Below are 25,000 nucleotides of genomic sequence, written 5' to 3'. Positions count from 1 at the left end.
AATTAAGCAACGTTGCTGGTGGTACTTTTGCCAGCTTCTTTTTTTCTTCTTTTTTTTCAGATTTAGCTTTGGGTTCTTGGGGTGTCTTTGGTACCCTGATAATGTCTTCATTTATGCTTCGTTTATTTTGCTGTGAAATTTTAGTTTTTTCATATTTGATTAGGTCTAAATATTTATATGACTCACATTTGGTGACAATTGCTTCATTTATTTTGATAAATTTCATAATTTTGAAATTTTGTCTTCATATTTTAGTAATTTTCAAAGATATTTTACTTGTATACTTTCACGCAATTAATTACAGTAAATTCTTCTCATGGAAGTTTGGTTGTTGATAGACATTTCACTCGTAAAGAAAAAGTCAGTACGTCTGGAAAAAGTCGTCTTCATAGATTTCCAGTAAAATGTAAAATTTTGATATAGAGGCGTAGGAATAACTGTTATTACTGTTGGGTTTTTTACTTTCCCAAACAGAAGCTTTGAGCTATATTTGGCTGCGTTACGATCATGAAGATTGCGAAATGATGAGAAGGCATTCGAATTGCTTCTTATTTTTTTTATTTGTTGATTTGCATAGCATTCATGGGAATTGCTGGAAAAAATGAAAATATGTGAGCACGTGTTCGGAAACCTCTCTCTCTCTCTCTCTCTCTCTCTCTCTCTCTCTCTCTCTCTCTCTCTCTCTCTCTCTCTCTCTCTCTCTCTCTATTAACCCCCAAGCATAGGTTTTTCATCCCTGCAAGTATTTCTAGGAGCATTTTCATATGCTCTGCAGAAGGGATTATAGGCAACCACAGCTGGCATTAAAAAATATTATTATTATTATTATTATTATTATTATTATTATTATTATTATTATTATTATTATTATTATTATTATTATTATTATTATTATGTATTATTCAGACTGAGTAAAGAAAAATTTCAGATTTACGAAGCCAGGCGTCTCGGAAAAGAAGTTGTGAAACCAAGAGAAGAAAAATAACAGTAAAAATGAATGAACAGGAAAACAGACAACACTATACTTATCAAAAAAACTGAATGATGAATTGCGCTTTGAATTTAATTGATTCTAAGCGATTTGGCGTCACAACTACCAGGTTCATTGTCGCCGATTTGTACTTTGAGACAGAATTGCATAAATGACATTGAGTGTCCTTCTCACAGGATTAACCTTTGCTCAGGGAATCTGGGAAGTAGTTTGGTCATTAACTGCAAACAACTTGGTAGCCCTTTTTTTTTTCAACTAAGGAAAAAATTAACGCATTCATTGATCTTTGGTTTTTCATAAAAATTATTTTACACATTATTTTGTTTCCTTGGTTTAAGGTATATATGAATTATGTTATATATATACACACATCTATATATATATGTATATATATATATATATATATATATATATATATATATATACATACTCACTTATATGAGCATTTAGATATGCATGTATGTGTATATTACACGCACACAAGGGAGAGAAATCAATCGTCCCAGTCAGCAAGTGTTGTATTATAACTAGGATAAAATGCTGCAATTGTTACAAACTGTAGTTCGCATATTGATATCAAATACTGGTTGTTTCATGCAACGAAAACCCGAAAATCAGGACGTGAGGTTGCCTTTCTCAAGCAACCACTAAAGCGACGAACCCTTTCCAATTTTTTTTATCTCTTTATTTGCGTGTGAAAGTTCCTTTTCCCAAGGCTCTACCCTCGATAAGATTAGGAAGCTGATTGCAGGGAAAAGACACTCCACTCCTGATATGGCACCGATACTCAGTGCTTGGACGTGGTGAAATGCCAGCCGTGGGGTCGAAAATGAAGTAAAAGGAGAGAACATTCTGGGCAGTAGAACCGAGGTCGAAAAGGTTTCGATTCCGGTCCCTCGAGTTAGGAAACTCCAGGCTTCTCCGAATTCGAGTTTTCGCTCTGATGTCATCGGCAATTCCAGAAAAGCATATCACCAGTGACCGTTCTAGTGCTGAATGTATTTTGCCTCTTGGAAATATTCCAGGGAATTGTTTGTGACGCGATTAAAACTAACTGAGAGGAAGGAGGTTCGTGAAACAATTCACGTTTATATGTTAACTACAAATTATCTTTTTATCGAGAACAATTTACACTTACGTTATTAATGAGTATAAGCGTCCTTCAGAAAACTGTATATTCATTAGAAGATTATATATTTAGTTTATTTGTTCATAGTTTTAGGGTAAAAAGTCAGGGTGACTGTGTTTGGTAAGCAAACGAATGGAGTCTTGAATGTAAACTAACTGCAGGGCTTTTCTGAAACGTTTAATTTCTCCAATAATTTCTTCATCATATTCAAATATATTGTATTTAGCCAGGTTTCAAAAAAGCGTAAGAACTCAGTGCTAAATCACCAAGTAGTGAAAAGTTATCGTGAACCATAAAGGGAGCAGTATTAATCTTTTTCTCTACTATGTTTTCTTAGCTTTTAAAAATGATTCATTGTTTTCAGTACTTCAGCTTATTTTTTCGAAAGTAATCTTTTGAATGCTTTACATCGTATTTTCTTCGTGGCCTTTCGAAAATAATAGTTATAACGCTCCCGATTATATTTTATATTTTGTGGACTTTTGAAAATAGTCGTTTTAATACTGCAGATTGTATTTTCTTTGTGGAATTTTGGTAATAATCCCACAAAGAAAATACAATCTGATAATAGTTCTTTGTGGCCTTCAGGAAATAGTCCTTTAATACTTCCGATTATTTCTTATTTGTGGCTTATTAAAATAGTCCTTTTAATACTTCCAAGTATTTTCTGTGTGGGCCTTTAAAAGTAATTCTTTGAATGCTTGCGATTATATTTTATTTGTAGGGCGTTAAAAATAATCTAGTAAATCATCCCATAACATGGGATGATTGAAGAAAGGTCTGGCTTCTTGTAGGTTAGTCCTTTTGATAAGAAATTCAAGTCAAAGGGGACATTTAGATATTGATCCTCGATTGGTTATTATTTCATCAGTTAAATAAGAAATTAACCTTATTCCTTTTATTGAAGGCAGTTTAAGGCTAATAGGATGGGTATTTTTTCTTTGTCATATGATTTTCATACTCTCGTAGTTGTTATTAAACGGTAATATGTCAAAGAAAATTACATTAATTCCAAATTGAAAGCAGATAATGGTTTTTGGCATTTAGAATCACCTTTGTTGTCCGACAGTTAATAGTATTTGGGGTATGTTATGTGAAATCAACTTTTAGACAAAAAAAAAATGTAACTGCCTTTTTTTTTCGCTTTCTCTCTGACCTTTGAAAGGCGACAAAAGTAAACTAAATGAATGGAACTCTGCAAAAGAGAAATATCGTCATTTCTCTTGGCTGGAAACATACCAATAGTGATGTAGCACTGAAAGACACAGGAAACAAAGGGGGTTAAAATTCCAGAGTCTGTAAATGGCACTGACCCCAATAATAAAGTAAGATCTTATCCGCATTTGAATGTTAGCTAAAGTTGAGTAAGATGGCTTGGACTTCAAAGGCCATTATCGGGATGAAATGATCAAACTGGAGAGAGAGAGAGAGAGAGAGAGAGAGAGAGAGAGAGAGTTACAAGGACCAGGATGCCTCAAAGACTTATTAGTTCATCCGAGGAGACATCATGTGCTCACTTATCTCAATGAGCAGGTTTTACTGTTCATTCACAGAGCTCTTATGATTTTGTCTAGCTTTCTTTTAAACTCTTCCACACTGTTGCTGTTTACAACTTCTGGTGGCAGTTTATTGCTTGTGTCACATATCTTGTATGTGAAGAAGTTCCCACAATGAGTTGTGTTGTATCTCTTCAGTTCAGAGAGAGGTGAGTAAGATAGGTTGGACTTTAGAGACCATGAATTGATCAAAGGAGAGAGAGAGAGAGAGAGAGAGAGAGAGAGAGAGAGAGAGAGACAGACGTGATTTATCAATGGAGTTTTCAAAGGTCTTCAGTCTCTCCATATTGGTGTGCCGGATGACAGAATCATCACCAAAAGAGTGGTTGGATGAGAGCAACGCCCTCCATCTTCCTGCAGAAGAGAGCATCGTTGTCGAGCCCTCGAAGGACGGCGTTGTTGAAGCCGGTCCCAACCTGCAATATTTCGTGAGTGACTCTTGGCTCCAGTTCTGAATTATGTGGGATCTCCTGTTATGCTTTGTGGGATTACGTCTTTGTTGCTGCTGTGGTATCTTACTTTTTTATATGGAACTTAAAATGTCTATCCTTTTACAAAGTCTGAACCTTTTAACAAAGCTTACAAACTCTGTACTTGTGTTTTAAACTTGGTCTGTGCTTTTTTTTAAATAAAACTTGAAAATTATTTACTTTGATAAAACTTGAAGTCTTTACTTCTGTATGTATATTCAAGTATTGTGCCGGTTTCTAAATTTAATAACGTGATAATGATGGTGATTTTGTTATTTAAAATAATAATAATAATAATAATAATAATAATAATAATAATAATAATAATAAGAAGAAGAAGAAGAAGAAGAAGAAGAAGAAGAAGAAGCAGTAGTAGTAGTAGTAGTAGTAGTAGTAGTAGTAGTAGTTCAATAATAATTTTTGGTTCTCCTTCACGTACCCAATAGAAGAGAAATTTAATGGCTATTAGAAAAAATTGAGACCATCTTTCCTGCTTGGGACTTACCCACAGAAATGACGGGACCCAGGGTTTATGCCCTTCATTATTCTTTCTTTCTCTTTATTTGTTTATTTATTTACAATATGTATTTATTTCTTTAATAAAAATGTAAGAATGACAGCTTCCTCGTCAGTCATATCAACAAAAGTAACGCTGAAAGCAAAGCCCATAGATATACTAATTTTTGAAACGTGGCTGTAAGTGTGTTAATATTAACATTTGTTTTTAGCTGAAGTTAAGATGAATTCACAGAAATAATATCAATATCTCATACTTTATGTCAAACACAATCAAATGTTTTTTTAGTAAAAAGATCAACGTATTAGAAATGAAGAAAATAATACAGATATTCATGAAATCAATTAAACATGTCAAAATTATTCATGTATCTTACTCGAATCTATCTTGCATATTTTAGGAAATGTAGGTTCAGTTCATATTCATTTACCTATTTCTTTATATTGCGTAAATATAATTGCTATGTATCTCTGATGAGATTCGGTTGAACAGGACAGTTTCATTCTCTTCTCTCTTCAGTTATCATTAATTCATATTGTTAGAACCTTTGAATAATAAACCCTAATGGTAAAAAAAGAAAAGTTAATAAGCTACCCTATTTTGAAGAACATAGCTTCATCAACTTCTTTTGTTGTAGGGGAACTAACCGGCGTTGATACTCAGTTTTGCATGTTGGTATCAAACTGATTTTTCGCCATTGATTAATATAATTAAAAAGCTATAGTGTTCAGTCTTTGATGAAGTTCTCAGTATTAAGCAATCTCCATAAAAAGATATTTAGACTAAATGATCAGCTGAGATAATGATTTTCCTTCCCTACAGTTAGTTGACAGATCGCTGTCAATAACGATCTGATGAATTTGTCAGAAAGTCTTATAGTGAGATGTAAATAGTACAACTAAATAGTGAGACGTAAATGGTACAAATAACTAAATAGTGAGATGTAAATGGTACAAATAACTATATAGCGAGATGTAAATGGGACAAGTAACTAAACAGTGAGATGTAAATGGTACAAGTAACTTTGATTTAGGAGATGGCATTCGCTGTTCTGCTTTAGTGCCTGATAGTGGATTAAATGTTTCAAGATGTTCGCCTTTTTGAGACAGGGATTTACCTTCTCTCTCTCTCTCTCTCTCTCTCTCTCTCTCTCTCTCTCTCTCTCTCTCTCTCTCTCTCTCTCTCTCTCACCACTGTATTTTGACCAGGAATATATTAGATGAAAGATTATTGCATTGATATGATATCACACACTTCTTCCAAAATGACTACTTAACCATTTACGTTAACCAGGTGCCCTTTTCTTTCTAATATTGACTATAATGTGAAAAGAAAAAAAAATGTATGCACCCTGATTCGGATCCTATGGGAATTGGCTGCCACCTAAGTATTTTCCGCGTTTTTTGCCTTTGCTTGAATGGAAGACGGCGATCTTTTAAAGTCTTTTGCTGTACTTCAGTCATTTTTTCTTTAATGAGAGAGAGAGAGAGAGAGAGAGAGAGAGAGAGAGAGAGAGAGACAGAGAGAGAGAGAGAGAGAGAGAGAGAGATTCGCAACATGTTTTAAGGTGAAAATGATGTATGAGAGCATTATTACCACCCGAGTTTTTCCTCTTTAATTTTCTTCCAATATGTGAAAAATTCATGAACCACGTAGCCGGTAAAGAATGCACAAGAGTATTTTTCGTTGAGATGGAATGCGCCGAGTATTTTATTCTCTTCTCCTCAATGGTGCCGGTGAATATTGTCTAACAACAAATTTTTCGTTTTAAGATTTTGTATTATTCTGAATTTTGCTTCATTTAGTGAGTTTCACAGAATGTTACTTTTACATTGCCGTTTCCGCATTAAGAGTGTTCATTCAGCACATAATGTTTTTAGTAAGATATGCGCATTTTATTTCCCATTTAGTAAACCAATTATGCATGTAATTTCGATAGTATCGTGGTTCGTAGCGGTTCAAATATTTAAACTAGTACGTAAAGGCAAACCGTCTTGTACAATTTATTTACTTTTTTAGTTTATTTGTAATTGTAAATTACTCTTCATTCACCCTTTTTCCAAGACAGCTCACATTCATTTTCACGTTAACGCCAGGGAATGAATTCGAAAATAAATGAATGTAAGCGAATGGAATATTTTACCGCTATTAGGGTAAAAGACTAATTGGCATCTCGACGGTTGAGCCAGCGGGAGGAGGCGGTGCTTTTGAATGAACTGGCAGGTCAGTACGAATGTGAACGCCTACGAAGAAGGATGTGTGACGTCTTTCTCTAGTGAAACTTCCTATGTGCCTTACATGTTCGAACTGTTGGCGCCTTACGATCTTACCGATTCAGGAATGTTAGAGTGATATAGTTATCGTAAAATCTAAGAATAGTGATCGTGAGTTATTTATTTTGATGATACTTATTCGGAAACTTTTGTTAATGAATATCGGTACCCCATGTAGACAGTCAGGCCTGTACACATTGTTGGCCAGTATGGGGTCGCCCGAAGAAGAGGACAGCAGATCATGTAAACTGACCAAATACAAGAAAATGTCATCCACCCCTGATTTAGACAGATTTGACGACGCCAATGCGGAAGAGGACGGCGTGGAAGACGACGATACGGATGACGTCGATGACAGTGAGGGTGATGATGATGATGACGATGTGGACAGGACCCTAACCGATACGGAAAATGGTATTGCAGTGCCGTCTACTGCAGGAGAAACTGTCAAGGTCAGCTCTCCTGGAGTGGCCAGCGAAGTGTTTAAACGAGTGCCTTTAGCCCAAACTGAGTCCCTGGCTGATCTGGTCTCGGCTGCTGACGAAGGGTTCTCTGACGATAGAACTAAGGCGAGATCGTCTCTTGATTGTGAAAGGTTGCGTACCGATGGAAACGATGTTGGTGACAGTTCAGTGAGAGAGGATAGTGAATATTCCTTAACTCCCCGGGACAGTCGTGTGGATCCTTCTGACGAAGGTGCAGAGGACAGTGAGTGCCCGAGAGGCAAGTCGTCCTCGGCCTCCGACTGTGGTTGTGGACAGGTTATTATTCCTACTAGTGTTCCTTCTTCAACGCCTCCGTCAGCATCTCCGTCGCAGAGTGTAGATAATAGTGATAAGAACGATGATGAGGATGTCAACACCATCCAAGTTGGCCCTCGTCCAGTGCTCGATTCCTCTTGCCATATTTCTAGTGAACTCGAAAAAGAGAGTGATGTTTCCCTCCCCGGGTCTTGCCAAAATGCCACCAGTGACTCCGACAAGGACAGCCAAGTCATCCCCATGACCTCCGGCGACGACGACGAAGGGGAAGTAGTAGTTGCCGAAGTGGACGAAAGTGTCAGTTTAGTGACCCTCTTGCCCAAATGCCAGCGATTCGACGACCAGGATTCGCTGAATCTGAGCGACGTGGAGGACAACAGAAGTTCCTTCACCAGTAATTCCTCTTCCTCTACCTCCACTCCCACGCCCACGACCACTCCTAATTCCGTCACGCCCACGCCCACAACACCGAGGGCGACTTCAACGCCCACGCCGTCCCCCGCTCCGCTCGATTTGTCCGACATCCTACGTCTGAGCGAGGATATACTGTCTCATAGTCCCGGGAAGACGCTTAATCTCTTACAGGTGAATACAAATGTTCGAGTTTTAATATATTGAAATCTGTCAGGAGTTATGTTACTGATCTTTCTATCTATCTATTATCGTTCGGCCTGTCTCTTTCTCCCTAATTATTTAATACCTTTATGCTCTTCTCATATGTGCTTTTAGAGATAAAAGTTAGATACAATATTTACATTGTTGGAAAAATAATTATATTTTGTATGTGGCTGTTATCTCTTATCTGATGCGGAATTTCATGTATGTGGTAGGCTAAATGTAATTTGGCTTGGTTCTCTCTCTCTCTCTCTCTCTCTCTCTCTCTCTCTCTCTCTCTCTCTCTCTCTCTCTCTCTCTCTCTCAAAGGAGAAATGCACGTTTCTTACCCCGCAAATCTGATTAATATCAAGAAACTAGGAAAAAGGTCTGAAGGGTCGAGAACTCTTTATGCGAGATGATGCTTTAGCCTACGTGCTTGAGTTCACACAGTTATGGGGACATTATTTGAGAGCTTTTGCTCTGTGTGAGTCATTTTCACTGTGATTTACCTCTCTCTCTCTCTCTCTCTCTCTCTCTCTCTCTCTCTCTCTCTCTCTCTCTCTCTCTCTTGTTTTAATTTGAATACGGTCTCTCTTATAAATATATTTGCTATTCAGGACACGTACACACGGGCCTTTTTGCTGGCCACAATGAGACAGGATGCTGTAGACCGTGGGTTTCGAATGTGGATAGTGACAATGAAAGTTGCCACAGCCCACGCCTGAAATTTTAACATTGTGAAATCTTGGGTTTATTGTATCCTCATTGTAAGTTTTTCACAGTTAAACAGTTATAAATTGCATACAGTTATTCCGTTCCTTGGAGAAAGAATTTATGGTACTCATTCTCATAACGTCTATATTTGTTTGGAGATTGTACCATTAGACTCTATTATCCACCTGGATTTGGCACTCACGTGGCTGGCTCGTAATGAAAAGAAAGCACACTACCGAAAATGAATGGGAGAAGAAATTGTAGGACAAAGACCTGGCGGGCTGAATGAACCGCAATGTCATTTAGCGCCGCCAAGCGGAGACTGTATTGTTGCAGAGTCACCGTAATGTTTCCAAAGGATAAAAGGTGAAGTGTGTGATTGGGGACATGTAGGTCGTGGCGATTCGATCTAATGACGAGATAAAGGTCAGGTATCACAGGAGAAATCTTTCCTGTCATTGCTCTGGCACAAATTTTGCCCGAGCAACTGGCAAGTTTAACTTGTCCTGGTCGGTTTCATATTAAAAAAAATGGGCTGGTGAATAATTCATATTGGTTCTTGTGTTGCTTGCGCATAGGGAAATGTAGTTTTTGTTTTTCTTTATGTATTCATTATTATTGTTGAAGCTTCCACAATGAGATCTAATTCTGATTCAGAAGTAAAAACTGTGATAGAATAGACTTAAATGTGCAACACTTACGATGCACTGGGAAGTAGGATTGGTTAAGGATAACCCTAGATCCATGTTTATTAGGCTAGGCCTCTTACGGGTAATAAACATAACTAATTATTGTATAGTTAATGCTCTTTCTCTCTCTAATTAAAGTAGGAAACTGGGAAAAGGGAAAAGACTATATCAGAGTGAATCTTGTCTCTTGGCTCATGAGAGTGTAAGGGATTGTTTGGATATGCGTGTATGAATGAGCATGTATCGATAGCATCAGATTGTATTTTTTCCCCTGAGAATGGGCATCTTATTTTGCAGAATGACCGTCAACTTGAAATGAAGACCTTTCATAGTTTTGCTAATAATGTTATTTTGTTATTTATTAGAAGACATATCACGCCATTCCTGTAGATCCTGGGATTTCCCTAGCTATCCTTGATGGGCGCCAGTTTTTGTTAACCTCCTCTTGGAACAGTAGCATTTATATGTTCAGCTGGACTTACCACGATACGAAGGATGTTCTTGGCCATTATTTGGTCCAAGGGTTATCTCTGGTGATTAAGATTCTCAATCGGAACAGTAATGGGTTGCTTCTATCATGAGATCGTTTGCGGTGCCTTTGTGCCAAAAGTCTCATTTTAGAAGGAACCACTAGTGGAGAAGGGGAAGGGTGTCAGCTGGGGTTAGGTCCCAGTCAGTGGATGACCAAAAATGCTTGGGGAGGGAAGATTTGGCAGCTGTGTCCGCATGTCTGTCTGCCTCTTGCCTAAGTCACTCCACCTGCCAGTTTGAGGTGGTGGTGTTTTTAGGTGTCATCTTTGATCTACCTGTTTTGATTTTATGGTTATAACATTTTATATCTCCTATGTATGCCTTGTTGATATGCGAATGTAATATTAAATAAGGTTGGAGTAGTCCACTTTCTTCCTAAATCTAGCTTAGTTACCTATGCGAACTTTCATTAAATAAGATTCGTGCAAATTTCTAATGAAGTTCGTTGATTAGTTACGTATGCTAACGTAAAGAAACCTCGGGACTCCCCCCCCCCCACCTTTTTTTATGTCTTTATGTTAATGCCAGAACTTAGTATGGGTGGTATTAGGCTGAAAATAATAAATGTAATTAAAACTGACCTTGTAGTGTTCTTTTAAGGGTGTGCAAATGTCAGCATTTGTTTGAATTCTTTTATAATGGCTCATGAGAGATGGCAAAGGGCTATCTCTCTCTCTCTCTCTCTCTCTCTCTCTCTCTCTCTCTCTCTCTCTCATTTGTAAAGAGCAAGACTGGGCCTCCTTTATAGAAGGGAGATGAAATAAAAACCCTGAAATGTAAGAGCAAGATCATAAGTTTAAACAAGATACCAAGTCAAAACTTCCAGGCAAGCACACACGAACAAACGATTGTTATCGGCAGATTATGAAAGTTTATGTGTTAGCCCTAATTATAGAGCCCCTCGCCTTCATATTTTAGCGAGAATGGCATGCATGGAATGGAACATTAAGTAGGGGGAAAAAACTAAAATCAACATGGCCCAGGGTACCTAATCAGGATCTTAAATATTCTTAAACATAGAGTGTTGACGTGGCTATGACGAACATTGTAGGCAGTGCGTCAGGAAGACAGCATTCATGCTTTCATTGAAATAGTAGAAAAACAAACAGACAAACGCGTTATGAAATACGGCATATTTTTGTATGCTGTGGACCTTCCCATTGTGAAATGTGGTGCAGAACATCTGTTGCTATTTCGTCATTGTTTTGTGTTCCCCGAGTGTCATGTTTATTTTACTCTTTTTGTAAGCAGCATTGAATAGGCGCGAGAGAGACTTTGTATGGGGTTGTTTTAGGCCTAAGGGCATTTTTGTAATAGCATATGTGTGAGTGTGAACGAAATCTGTAATAGGATATTATCGCTTCTTACGACGCTTTCCTGTTGTTAATTGAGCCATATGCACCCACCCCACACACGTACGTACACGTTATTGTTTGTGTGCGGTTTGTACGGATGCGTTCTCCACGTAGCCTATACAAAGTTAAGTCATAATGACATGCACATTCAGTCCACAATGCATATAAATACATGCTATGCATTTATAGAGCAATGAGGAAAAAGACCACATTTTGCTTCCTTCATTCTAGGGAGGAGAGATATGTAAAAAAAAATGAAAAAAAATATGGTATTCTTCTGCACCACACACACGTGAAGAATTTAATTAACTTCCATGCTAATCTGAGGAGTGTGGAGGTATCGTAATTCGATGCTAATTTGACGCCTCCGTTGATAGAAAAGGACGGATAGGCCTATAGCTGTAGCCCCCGACAGATGGCTAGCTATTTATGTAAAGGTCAAGCTGTAGCCTGTACCTCAGGCAGCTGTCTCCTTACATCACTGAAATATCTCTCTCTCTCTCTCTCTCTCTCTCTCTCTCTCTCTCTCTCTCTCTCTCTCTCTCTCTCTCAGTGGTAGCTCTGTCTTTAAATTGATAATGGTATTTTACAGTTTACCTTCATTACGGGAATTAGCCTATGCAACTAACTATTACTGTGCTCGGTTGCAGCTGAGCTAAAAATCAATTCCCCGTTTTATAGGTCAATGTACTCCAGTGTGATCTCGTTCTTCTGGTCACTGATATTGATTTAGTGATGGAATGCATTGTGATTATATATTGTCATTATCGTTGGCCGTTTAAACACAGTTTTTAACACGGAACAAATGGCGTCATTCCAAGTCGATCCCAATTTAAGGTCAACTCTGCCTGAATGGCCTCGTAGTCACAAGACGCCATATTGTCCCGGTTACACACGACAGGAATTGTAATGAGCTTCAGAGAATCACATGGCATCGTCATGCCCATGTGGCCGTGGACAACCTAAGATAGAAGTCCAGGTCATTCTTAGCACTTGACTTCTGTCTCGGTGCGCTCACAGCGCATGTGCAGTATATAAACTAGTTCCTTTTGAGAGTCTTGTCTCACCTGTCTCGTCTCCCCCTCGCAACAAGATGATAAATTGTGGTGCTCCGTGATGAATGGCAGAGGCCAAAAAAATGAGTTTTTTCGCCTCTTCTTTTTTATCTCGTGCCTTCGGCTCCGGAGGTCATTGGTGAAACTTGGAGGTGATATATATATATATATATATATATATATATATATATATATATATATATATATATATATATATATATATATATATATATATATATATACATATCATATATATATATATATATATATATATATATATATATATATATATATATATATATATATATATATATATATATAATACTCTAAGCTCATGTTGGTGATAAACATTGTGTCATATGGTTATAATGTCAAGTTACTGCAACAGCATACAGTTTCCAGATAATTTACCCGTGAATTTAATCCTGGGTATTGACGACGTTTGGATGGAGATGACATTTACAGATTTAGCATGATTAAATGGTTATAATGGTTAATATACGTATTGGAAAATTATCCTAAATAATATTATATACCGTCATTTTTGGCTCCGTGGTCGTTTCAACTTTGACTTAGGAATGAAGCGCTTTTGAAACAATGTGGCGAAAACAATGGAGTTCGCGGCTCAGCCGTTGTTGGGCAATAAACAACATTGCTATCGGAGATCGCTTTGTTTTCGCAGATACAAATCCGTGGTAAGCGAAAACGGGTTCAGCACAAGGTTCGTGTTAGTTGTTATTTTATTTCTGAACCCGGGCATTTTAATCATTCTTAATTGTAACACCACACACTTTGCATCTGTGTGTGTATATATATATATATACACATACATATATATAACCCACACACACGCACTATCTGTGTGTGTATATATATATATATATATATATATATATATATATATATATATATATATATATATATATATATATATAATAATATATATATATATATATATATATATATATATATATATATATATATATATATTATATATTGTTATTGTAGCTCAAGGAGGTGTTAGTTTTGTTGATTCAGTATAAATTTCTTGACCCATCTTTGCGTTTAGTTAAAGCCAAAACATTTCATAAAGATAACGGCATTATACAGTAATTCCTGAGTAGTTATGCATTATGTGAATAGAATTATTCCCTAGCTTGATTAAACTGGAGTGCATTTTATTCAGCATTGCTTTTTAATCAGTAATTTTCCCTTTCCAATTTTTGGAACGGTAATCACCAATTCTTTGAGGTGTCCTGTGGCATCGTATCTATTTTTTCACTGAAAGTGAATCAGCTTTCGAAGAGTCCAAATATTGCTGCCGAGATCGCCAACTGGAAAAAAAATCGATCCTGTCGGTAGCTGCTCCAGTGACATTTGTGGGTACCGTTTTTATCATAATATGCAAGTTCTTTTGACATCCTCCTGGATGACGGAGAATGTTGTCGACCTCATTTCTGTTTTGTTTTGTGTCCATGCAAAAGGAGTTGTTATGTGTAGACTATGTGATCTTCTTCCGTTTCTATATACGTTGGAAATTTGTAAATACGATCAAATTTTCCGTTGTTTCATAGTAAGTTTGTTTTTATGATATTTGGTTATTTTGTTAGAGCGTGGCATGGTAGGTCGTAGGTATTGTACAATACGTTTCTGACTTTTAATTGGAGTGGATAAGATTGTAGTGCACATTCCTTGTTTATTCGTAAAACTGGTGGCAAATGGAGCTTTGTGTATTACGAAAGTCACTGATTAAGTGATACTGCAGAATAGGTTTTGTAATACTGGCCGTTGTTCCATATGATCTCATTTCAAATTTATGATTTTTATAGATGGTTAACACTTATAATGTAATTTTTGTGTATGTTTTCCCATATTTGTCTCTTGTGTTGAGATCTACGAATATATGACTTAATTTCGAAGAGCAAATATTTAACAAAAGTAAATGTGCGCGAAATGAAGACAAAAACAAAATGACAATTAAATACAGATCATGCAAGATCCTGCGGATGTAAAGAAAATAAATACAACTGGTTGAAAAAAAATCACCCGATACTTCCAGTGCAGTTCACTCACACTTCTGAGGAGATGCCCGGCAGGCAGTCGTTACATACCCAATCTATGAGTCACTCTTCGAGTCTGGGCCTCTTCCTACCGAGACTGGAGACACCCCCCTGCTAGTCCGCCCTCGGGATCCAATCCTCCCTCCGTCCCCTCCATTCCTCCTCCCGGCACCCACACTTCGCCTCAAGCTGTCCTGTTCCCCATATTCCTCTTCTCCAACTTCTTATTTTTCACCCCCTATTGTATATTTTGGATCTAGCCAATGTCTCTTCCGGTCGTGGTGTTTGATTTCACGCGTCCGCTCACGACAGAAGGCCTCGATCGTCGCCTGTTGTTATAGGCCTCTGCAGGAGGCAGGACCTACTAAGTCCTGTCAGGGGGCATACAGGTCTTGGCACGCCGTTTCCATCCTTCATACCTTCTGTCGACTTTGTCCCAAACGTTGGCGTAAGTCGAAGGCTCAAAGCAGGTTGTCTTGGTGTGTATCGTGGCTGGTGACCTTCACGGCGTTCGTTACTAGGGAGGACGGCCATTGTTTTTTTCTTTGAAATCGAGATGAATTAAGGATAAGTATGCAAGATCGTGCGATTATATATCTCTTATGTGTCGATTCAGCCAAGCGGTGAGTGTTTGCGCACCTTAGGTTTACCTTGTCGGGCTATTGATTTTCGGAAAACATCAAACTTAGATTTCACGAAGTAACCTTTATAATATGTACGTGTGTATATATGTGTTATTATTATTATTATTATTATTATTATTATTATTATTATTATTATTATTATTCAAACTGCAACCCTAGCTAGACAGTGCCGCAGGCCCAATGGTTCGAATAAACAAAGTTGCCATATATAGGAAAATAAGTGCAAAAGTAGATAATAAACTAAATAAGAGAACAAAAGTTAATGCATTAGGAAACGAAAAAAAGAGCTTTTACACACACACACACACACACATATATATATATATATATATATATATATATATATATATATATATATATATATTTTTTTTTTTTATCATCTCCCTTGTTTGTGATTCCATTTTAAAGAATGATTTCTCCTGTATGCAAATCATATACTCCTTGACCTGTGTCCCTTGTCGACCAAAACTGGCTAAGGTCAACTTATTTTTTGGGGGGGCGGGGGGAGCAAGACCCTAACTGGCCTATCATAGATTTTGCTTTTCACTTCCTTTCACAAGGGCTTGAAAGTCGTGACCCAATTCATCATGGCTTTTAAATTTGCTGTTTGTGACGCCCTAATCTCGTCTACAAAGGTGAGGCCCTTTGCACTCATTTACTGCAGACGCCATACTTCAGCCAAATTCATTTTCTGACGAGGTTTCATCTGATCCTGGAGTCAAGTGGGGTTCTTTTTTTTTCAGGTGTCCGCTAAAGAAGGCTAATCTCTCTCTCTCTCTCTCTCTCTCTCTCTCTCTCTCTCTCTCTCTCTCTCTCTCTCTCTCTCATTGTATTGTTCATGTTAGGGTGACGCTCACCCAACTTGTTTCAGAACAATGACGGGAAGCAGAGAGAGAGAGAGAGAGAGAGAGAGAGAGAGAGGCGGTCAAAAATAGCAGGACGTCTTCCAGCAGCGTCAGCGTATGACGTCGATTTGTACCACTGCGTTGCTATCTCCAGGTCCATTATTTCCTGAGTGGCGTGAAAATCAGCCACATTTCCAGACAATGTTTGAAATCACGCACTGAACATGACATTTTATAATTTTTTTTTTCTTATCATTTGTACTCTGGAGGTCATGATGAATCAAACTGCATATGACAATTGAAGTAAATTTGCTTGTAATTGTTGTTATTTAGAGATCACTTGTATAATAACGGAATTCAAATTGAACTGTGACTTGAATTCATTTCAATCACTTGAAAGATATGAGGAAGTGGCGAGGTTTCTTTCCCATCTTATTCACGGCAGTTCGAGTGGGTGCTCCAAAGACAATGTCTGTTCGCCACTCGTCGGTGTGAATAGACAGTTAAGCTCCAATACAATATAATATGTGTGCACATTCTTGGGCGCATGTGAATGCCCCCTTTGTTGTGGGTTACAATGTCAAGGGCTTCTTCCGTCTCGGCGCCATCTCCAGGATGTTGCTTCTTTGAAATCTGTCTTCATGCTAACCGTTTCCTTAGTAGCGTCTTTGAAATCTGTTGTCATGCTTACCGTTTCCTAAGTTGCTTCTTTGAAACCTGTTATCGTGCTAACGATTTCTCAGTAGCTACCTTGAAATCTGCCTTGCTGACCGTTTTCTTAGTAGCTTCTTTGAAGTCTATCATCTTGCTAACCGTGTCCTTAGTTGCCAATTTGAAACACGTCTTGCTAACCGTTATCTTAATAGCTTCTTTAAAATCTGTCTTCATGCTCATCGTTTCCTTAGTTGCCTCTTTGAAATCTGTCTTCATACTAACCATTTTCTTTGAAATCTGTCTTCATGCTTATCGTTTCCTTAGTTGCTTCTTTGAAATCTGTCTTCATACTAACCATTTCCTTTGAAATCTGTCTTCATGCTTATCGTGTTCTTAGTTGCTACTTTGAAATCTTTCTTCGTGCTTATAGTTTCCTTAGTTGCTTCTTTGAAATCTGTCTTCATGGTTAGCGTTTATCTAACTGTGATTCCTGCGTTAATGACCCAAGTGGTTATGATAACACCTAATACCTTAATTCTGAAAGGTTTCAGATCTCTTTGGCAAACACTTTACTGCCTTTGCAATTTACCTTTTCGTGCCGATGCCATTTGCACTTTTTTTTTGCAATGATGAGTACGCGAAACTTGAAACTACAGTATAGTGAAAGGCCTCCTCTGACATCCAGAGAAAGTTTCATGGTCTGTGTCAACAAGTGCCGTCAGCTTTGACCTGTTGGTTATGTAAAACCCAGTGTTTGGTGTTCCACTTCAGATCAAACTGTTTCGTCTTTAGTAACCTCTTGATGATAAAATAGAAATATTTGAGTATATCGGAGACAATAATGCATATATACTCTCCATTCTTCCAGGTTCAAGTTGAAAGAGTCTGTTTGCCAGTGAGGTTTAGCCTTAATTTTCTTTTTTTCAGCGTTTTGTGTCTTGGTGGACTGGAATGGAAAGAGAATCGTGATCGGGTTTCACACCAGAATTGCCTTCTTCCTCCCCTCTTTTCCTCCTTTCCTCCTTCTCATTCTCCTCCTCCTATTTCTCTTTTTGTAGGTGGGGCTTTATCTGTGATAAATAACTGGGCTGCCTGGGTCTGGTAATTGCAGGGGCGAGTTAAATGATCGTCCCATTTTTGGAGATTTATAATGTTTTCATTACCAGTGTTGCGTTGTTTTTGACAGTGCTTTTATTGCCTTTACTTGGCAAAACAAAGGAAATGAGACCATTTAAGCATAAACGTGTGATAAAGAGGAAAAGATGACTACGTAGTCTCTGAAATATAGACGACCTGTTAAGGTCAGCTAGAGATTAAAGTGAATGTCATGGCTCCATGGTAGTGTCAAGAGAACTCTACTTATTTGTCTTCAGACTTTTATTCAGCATGTTATAATGGAAATCATTGAATTCAGTGTTAATAAATTTTTTGTAAGTTACTTTGCATTCGTATTCTTAACAGAGTAAAAGCAGGAAGGGAGCACGAGTGGTCCCAAGGTCACGAAGATGGCATTTCGTTAGCCATGAACCGCCAAGTTCAGAATATATTGTCGTGTATGTATGCCTGTTCGTTGAAACATTTCCCAAGTCTTGTTGGTATCTGCTTAAAAATCAACGTAGAGCTTAACCAAGCCCCCGTTGGCCATAGGTTAGAGTGACTTTGTAACGATTTTTTTTTTTTTTTTTTTTTTTTGAAGCCGTGCTTTGAACCTAGAATAATTTAGGATTAATTGTTGAAAAGGTCTTATGAATGTTTCTGTTTGCGATAGAATAGGCTAATTAGGATGTTCGATGTTGGCACATGTCAATGATAGTGGTGTTAGATTGGTGTAAAGGTAAGGTATTAATATTTTTATTTTTCCCATTAATTCATGATTTGGCTTTCTCCTGTGTGTCGTAATGCTTTTTTCTCTTGTCCGTGGACTAAAAAAAATTATTTTCATCGTCTAAATGTCCTTTTCTTTTCCAAACAATGCATTTTTTATTAGTGACTTTACCAGGCATGTAGCAGAATCGCATGTAAATTATTGTCGTCATACTTGAATTGATATCCAAAGCGTAAAGCAGAAATGAGCTAATATTTCTTTCAGGAAGTTTATTACATCAGAAAATTGCGTTTGCATTGACTCTTAACAGAGCACCATAAATCCATACTTTCGGTGTACTTTATAATTGATTTTTAGATAACTGTTAGCTTTATATTCTTTTGTGTTGGTAGTAAAACTGATATTGAATTGTAACCTTCCAGTTAACGGGATGGAAAGTAGCTGCTGTTTTCCCCGGAATGTCCCTTGCAAACGAGTTTTTGCACGTGTCTCTGTGACATTTAGTCGGTCTGATTGACAGCAGCCCATTAGTGCTAACCTTAAATACTATCTGCTCAAAAATCCACCCTCAGATCTTGACCTCGTTTCTTGCAAAAAGTATATGATACATTGACTAAGATTTGGAAGTGATTACCTTGGGTGTCATCGCGAACGTAGGTACTCGTAAGTTCTTGTAAGTGAATGTTAATTAGTTTTACGTAGTCGCATTAAGTTTCACACGACCAAAATTGTTTGGTTAATAGATGAGAACGTCTTAAGAAAAATACTCGCAAAATTCTGACAACATTTAAGACTGCTAATTATTCAGTGCAATTTTCTGTGTGTGTGTGTGTGTGTGTGTGTGTGTGTGTGGGTGCCATGACTTTTCGTGTCGTATTTGCGGTTCCTCCTACCGGTGGTTTGGAAGGTTTCAAGGTAATGCTTGCCACTTTGCACGCCAGTAATACCTGGTGCGCATTCCAACTTCATACGACGATTTTGCAAGCATTTTCCTAACCAAATGAAATTTTTTTCTTGTACTCAGAACTGTTTTTGCTTTTGTTGGAATTGTTTGGTTGCTTGGTTCGGAAACGAAGGTGTCCGTTATACGAGCTGAAGGCCATTCAGTATGAGTTTTCTATTTGTATTTTCGTTATAATTACAAGCTGCAGGGCACAGTCATTCTAAATACTCTAGGTTTTATTTTCGTTATGTAAGCTGTAGGAAACTTTCATTATTGCATTTGACGTTGTATTTTCGTTACTGTCATCCTAAATTTTAAATTTGTATTAACGTTATACAACCTGGCAGGCCGCATCAGCGTATATTTTACATTTGTTTTCGGTCTGTAAATTAAAATCCATTGGCACTTTACATTTTGGATTCGCATTTTTCCATTAGCTGCATTTCAACGGATCGAAAGTCACTCTTCCTCCTTCTTCATCTTCTCTTTATACGACGTTTAGCCAGAGAAAGCATCTATCAGTGCTGTTGGCGTAAATCTTGTGAGTACCAGTTAACCTTTGGTGCTTATACAGCATTTTTCACCCCCAACGAAATTTGGCCTTGATAATCGTCCCAGCTGATCGTATCAGGTTGCACGGCTGCTTGATCTCAGTTGTGAGAATTCCTTATCGTCATCTGATAGGGTCGTCCATGGCCGCGATTTGAGAAATTACATTAAGTATCTAAAGAGGTTGTCTTGTCTCAGACCTTGCATAGTTACGTGGTGGGGACCCGTGGTTTTTGGGGTTTAACTCCCCCTTCCATGTATATTTTGTTTGAAGGATTATTAAGTTGTATTTGTTGCGTTTTTTAAATTCCTTTACCGTTAGTCAGCGAGTTGTCTTAATTGTTTGAATTAATTCTTTTATATATGCATTATATATATATTTATTTATTTATTTATATGTTTATTACATATATGCATATATATACTGTATATATACATAATATATATTCGATATATATATATATATATATATATATATATATATATATATATATATGTATATAATATATATATATATATATATATATATATATATATATATATATATACATAATATATTTCATATATATATATATATATATATATATATATATATATATATATATATATATATATATATATATATATATATATATATATACATAATATATATTCATATATATATATATATATATATAATATATATATATATATATATATATATATATATATATATATATATATATATACATAATATATATTCAAATATATATATATATATATATATATATATATATATATATATATATATATATATATATACATACATAATATATTCATATATATATATATATATATATATATATATATATATATATATATATATATATATATATATATATATATATATATATATATATATATACACATATACACACTTACTTATGTTTATATATATGTGTGTGTGTATGTGTGTATGCGTGTGTTTCGAAACAGCCAAAAGGTTCTTCTTAGAACCCCAAAGAAGTCCTGTATATCAGGTGAGGTGATCGTAAGCATGACATCCTGCAGTTGCTGATCAAGACAGCAACAGCCCGCAGGAGATTGCACCAGCAGACCCAGTAAAACGGGATTGCAAGAAAATCAACGTTGCATCATGCGAGTGTGAGGTTAATAAAGCTTTTGAGGTTGTCATCAGTAAACTGGTTGGCCACCTCACCGTTGTGGTTTTAGGGAACCCGGCCATTTTATAATTGACTGGTGTTGCCTTATGTCGGAAGTGGATCGTTCCCATTGCCATTGTTTTACCGCCGCCGTCCCTTTTTATTTATGTCGTAGTAGTCGTTGCTGGCTGTGGTTTCTGTAAATGGTATTGGTAATCAACTGACGGTGAGCTGTCTTTGATGGGTTGGAAAGCCAAAAATTTTGGTGAGTTTGAGTTTGTCCACCTTCCGTTGCCTATATTGCGTTCTTCGGTGTTTGAAAAGAAAATCTGTGGCATGAAGAAGCTAATTCTTTGAAAAAATGTGAGGAAGCCAGGTTTTCATGTAGCATGAAGAAAATATTTCATGAAAAAATGCCACACGGGAGGCACATTTTTTGGGGAAAAAATGTGAAGAAGCCAGTTTTTCACGTGGCAGGAAGAAAATATTTCATGAAAAACAAATATAACACGAAGGAGCATATTCTTAAAAAAAAAAAAAATCCAACTTGAAGAAGTATGTGTAAAGCGCATCTTTTTCATAAGTGTATTTCCCAATGTCACGAGGAGCACTTTTCAAACTCAGAGCCGTACAAAAGGCGAGAAAAATATGAAAAGAGTCAAAGAACTGGTGGTTGTGAAGCCAGCGCTCAAAACCGCAGGCACGCAGAGGTTCCCGCCCTTTATATAAGTAGGAGTTTACCCCCAACCAGGAGGCCTCTCAAAATATCCTATGTTTAAAACAAAGGATTCCTTGCGCTTCCTACTAGAGACTTGTTTGCCTCGAATTTGTTTCGTCCATGTTCTAATAAGCCACGGTTTTGCTTTGTACTCTGTGAATTGTAAATTTATTGGGTGAACTATAGTATGATTTATATACACACATTTACTAATGTGTGAATACATCTGTACTGTGTGTATGTATGCATAATTTAATATACTGGTTAATTGTAAGTTTGATTTCTATAGATTAAATATTTTATAATATTCTTGAAGTTCATTTTTTTATGCATAATCCACCTAATTCTGAAAGGATTTCGTGGGCCGTTCGAACATACAGTAAGTAAATAGAGAGGTTTCTAAACGTGGTTATTACAATAGGGATATGGTCCGTTTACATATTTTTTTCATAACATTACCATTACACTCACAATTAAAGGTGGAAAAAAAGGAGGAATATCAAACAGAACGAGATCATTCCCTTGTAGGAAATCAAAGGGGGAATTCTCAACCCGAACATTCCATTTTCAGAATGGTTTTTCTCAGTGGCCATGAGAACCCTCGTAGAAGTCTGACATAGCCAAGCGTTTCCTCCCCCTTACCACAAATTGTAAACGCAGCATTTGACCAGTTTCTGTTGCATATTTCTTAGTTGTGAGCTATCTTTATTGTGTTCTGTATTTCGTCATTAAAATTCCGAGTTTTATCATACCGCTACGGTGCTCAGGTCATCAGTTACTGAGCGGCTGAGCAGGTATTGCTGTATTCTACTCTGATTGCTCAGTAGCTAGTCAAGGATTGATAAATAACAGAAACATGGGTTTATATCGTTTATTTGGATTTAGAACCACCAGTTTTTGGAGTGATTAAGTGGTGGAGATTTTCGTTCATACATATATATATATATATATATATATATATATATATATATATATATATATATATATATATATATATATATATATATATATATATATATATATATATATATATATATATATATATATATACATACATATATACTGCAGGAAAATTGAAAGTTGATGAAAATAGTTGCCTCTCTGCCACTGAAACAACTATGACAGGTCGGAGCTGCTGGTCAGAGGTGAAATTCAAGTCTCCTTGAGACCTTTTGATCCGACGATAACCAAAAGGCAAGTTTCCTTTTACTGAAACACTGCTACGTTCCCTTCAGTGCTGACACTAATATTTGGTGATTGACTTCGAATTCACTTCACAAGGCCTTCTTCCCAGCCCTCCTTTCTACTTGCTCAGAGAAGGGAACTTGAAAGTTGTTTCCCCCTCATTAACTACTTAAGAAGGGATCTTGGACCTTTTGTTTTCATCTCGTACAGGTTTCCTAAACGGTTACTAGTTTGCTTTGAGAAATGAACCTCGAAGGCGTATTCTTTTTACTTCAAAGTCGAAAAACCGAAAATGCTCTCTCTTAACAAATCCATACATAAGTCGACTAGGTAATTTGGAAGATATATTTTTGTACTGTTGTGGAATCTTGCATTTGTCCTCCTAATCTTCTGTTTGCTTACTTGGGGAATGAAACCTTAAAAGAACGTTCCTTTTACTATAGTGTCTGAAGTCTTGTCAAGCGAATAATCGAATATGCGTGCTTTTGACAACTTGAAATTCTTGTTAGCTGGATAAGCGGAGGTGGTCGGTTGACATTTACGGCATAAGATAAGCAACATTGCATTGCTTGGGCCGGTCTTTGGGATGGGGTGGCACGGGATGGTAGGCCGTTTGATGGTCTTTCGCAATCAAAAGCCAGTCCTCTTTACGCCCGAACTTCCTCGTGTGCTTTTTAGGAAAATGCTAGTGTAGCCTATGTTAGTATATCCTTACTGCGCTTTCGTTATAGTTAATTCATTTTAAGTAGTTAACACTGCCAAAAAACCTGTGTCCGTTTGCTTGAATTTTGTCGTTGACGATACGTTTTGTGCTGAATAAAACACCACAGCGCTCCGTAGATTTGCTTGATACTAGAAGCTCACCTTGTGGGTTCTAAGCTTGTGATGAGGAAGTGAATTATCATAATCTTTCATTGCCTAACTTGACCTGTCTTAAAGGCACCGTGAAATAGCTTCTTAAGACACGTGGAGGTTCTAGTAATGCCAAACCATCTCCCCGGCTCCTGTTTTAAAATGTGGTCCAGTGCGTACGAGAACTAGTAGAGAAAAATGGTCTGAAAAATTCCCCAGATGTCTGCTTGAGCTTGACTTTAAATTCTATACTGATGAAGCCATAACATTGTCTCCCCCCCCCCCCCCCACCTTCCCAGCTCACACAAAAATCTTTGTATTTATGTGATGTCACTGCAGAAATGCTTTCAGCTTCAGTTCATTTTTCAGCATATTTGTTATGGATTCACCGTCGCTGCGTCATGATGGCTGGCCATATCTGTTAGGAATCTTCATTCGCTGGGTTACAGATGCTGTAAATAGCAATGATGTCTCATTTGCCCTGAGGGTTTAATTCAGATTCACTCCTTCAGTATCCTTCAGATGCCTCGCCCATTCCTGTTGCGTTAGGACTTAGAAAAACCAGTTGTGCAGTCATGTTCTTTATTCGGCGCTTGACACAATGCATTTGGTACATTAATCTTTTGTTCTTTGTATTTCTAAATAAAAGGCCGTGATTGCCTCTAGCTGGTGCGCTTCAGTTTTGCTACAAATCAATCTGAAATATGGATTCAAGCATACGAATTATGGTTTGCGTTTTCACTAATATGATTTAAGGCTCGCAGTTAGTACGTAACAGTCCGTGGACCAATATTATTAAGCGTAATCTAGTGAAGTACCTAAAGGTACTCAGCTCTACCTTCAAGGATCAGTCAGTGGGAACGCATTAACATTCCGGCGTGAGAACTCTTCCTCCTCCCCTCCCCTCCCCCCTTATCCCAGCACCCCCAGCCTCGTCCATATCAC

General features: G+C 37.2%; 1 protein-coding gene across 1 annotated transcript in view; it reads left to right on the top strand.

The window, feature by feature from the left end:
* Positions 1-6,873: 6,873 nt before the first annotated feature.
* Positions 6,874-25,000, top strand: part of LOC136843676 (uncharacterized) — a 162,102-nt gene continuing 143,975 nt past the window's right edge. The window contains exon 1 of the mRNA XM_067112238.1: positions 6,874-8,282. Within this exon, the coding sequence (XP_066968339.1) occupies positions 7,065-8,282 (1,218 nt within the window). The 5' untranslated portion in view covers positions 6,874-7,064. The remainder of the gene's footprint in view (positions 8,283-25,000) is intronic.

Source organism: Macrobrachium rosenbergii, chromosome 12 (genome assembly GCF_040412425.1).
Source record: "Macrobrachium rosenbergii isolate ZJJX-2024 chromosome 12, ASM4041242v1, whole genome shotgun sequence".
Lineage (NCBI taxonomy): Eukaryota > Metazoa > Arthropoda > Malacostraca > Decapoda > Palaemonidae > Macrobrachium > Macrobrachium rosenbergii.
This window is presented reverse-complemented; position numbering and strand designations above follow the sequence as displayed.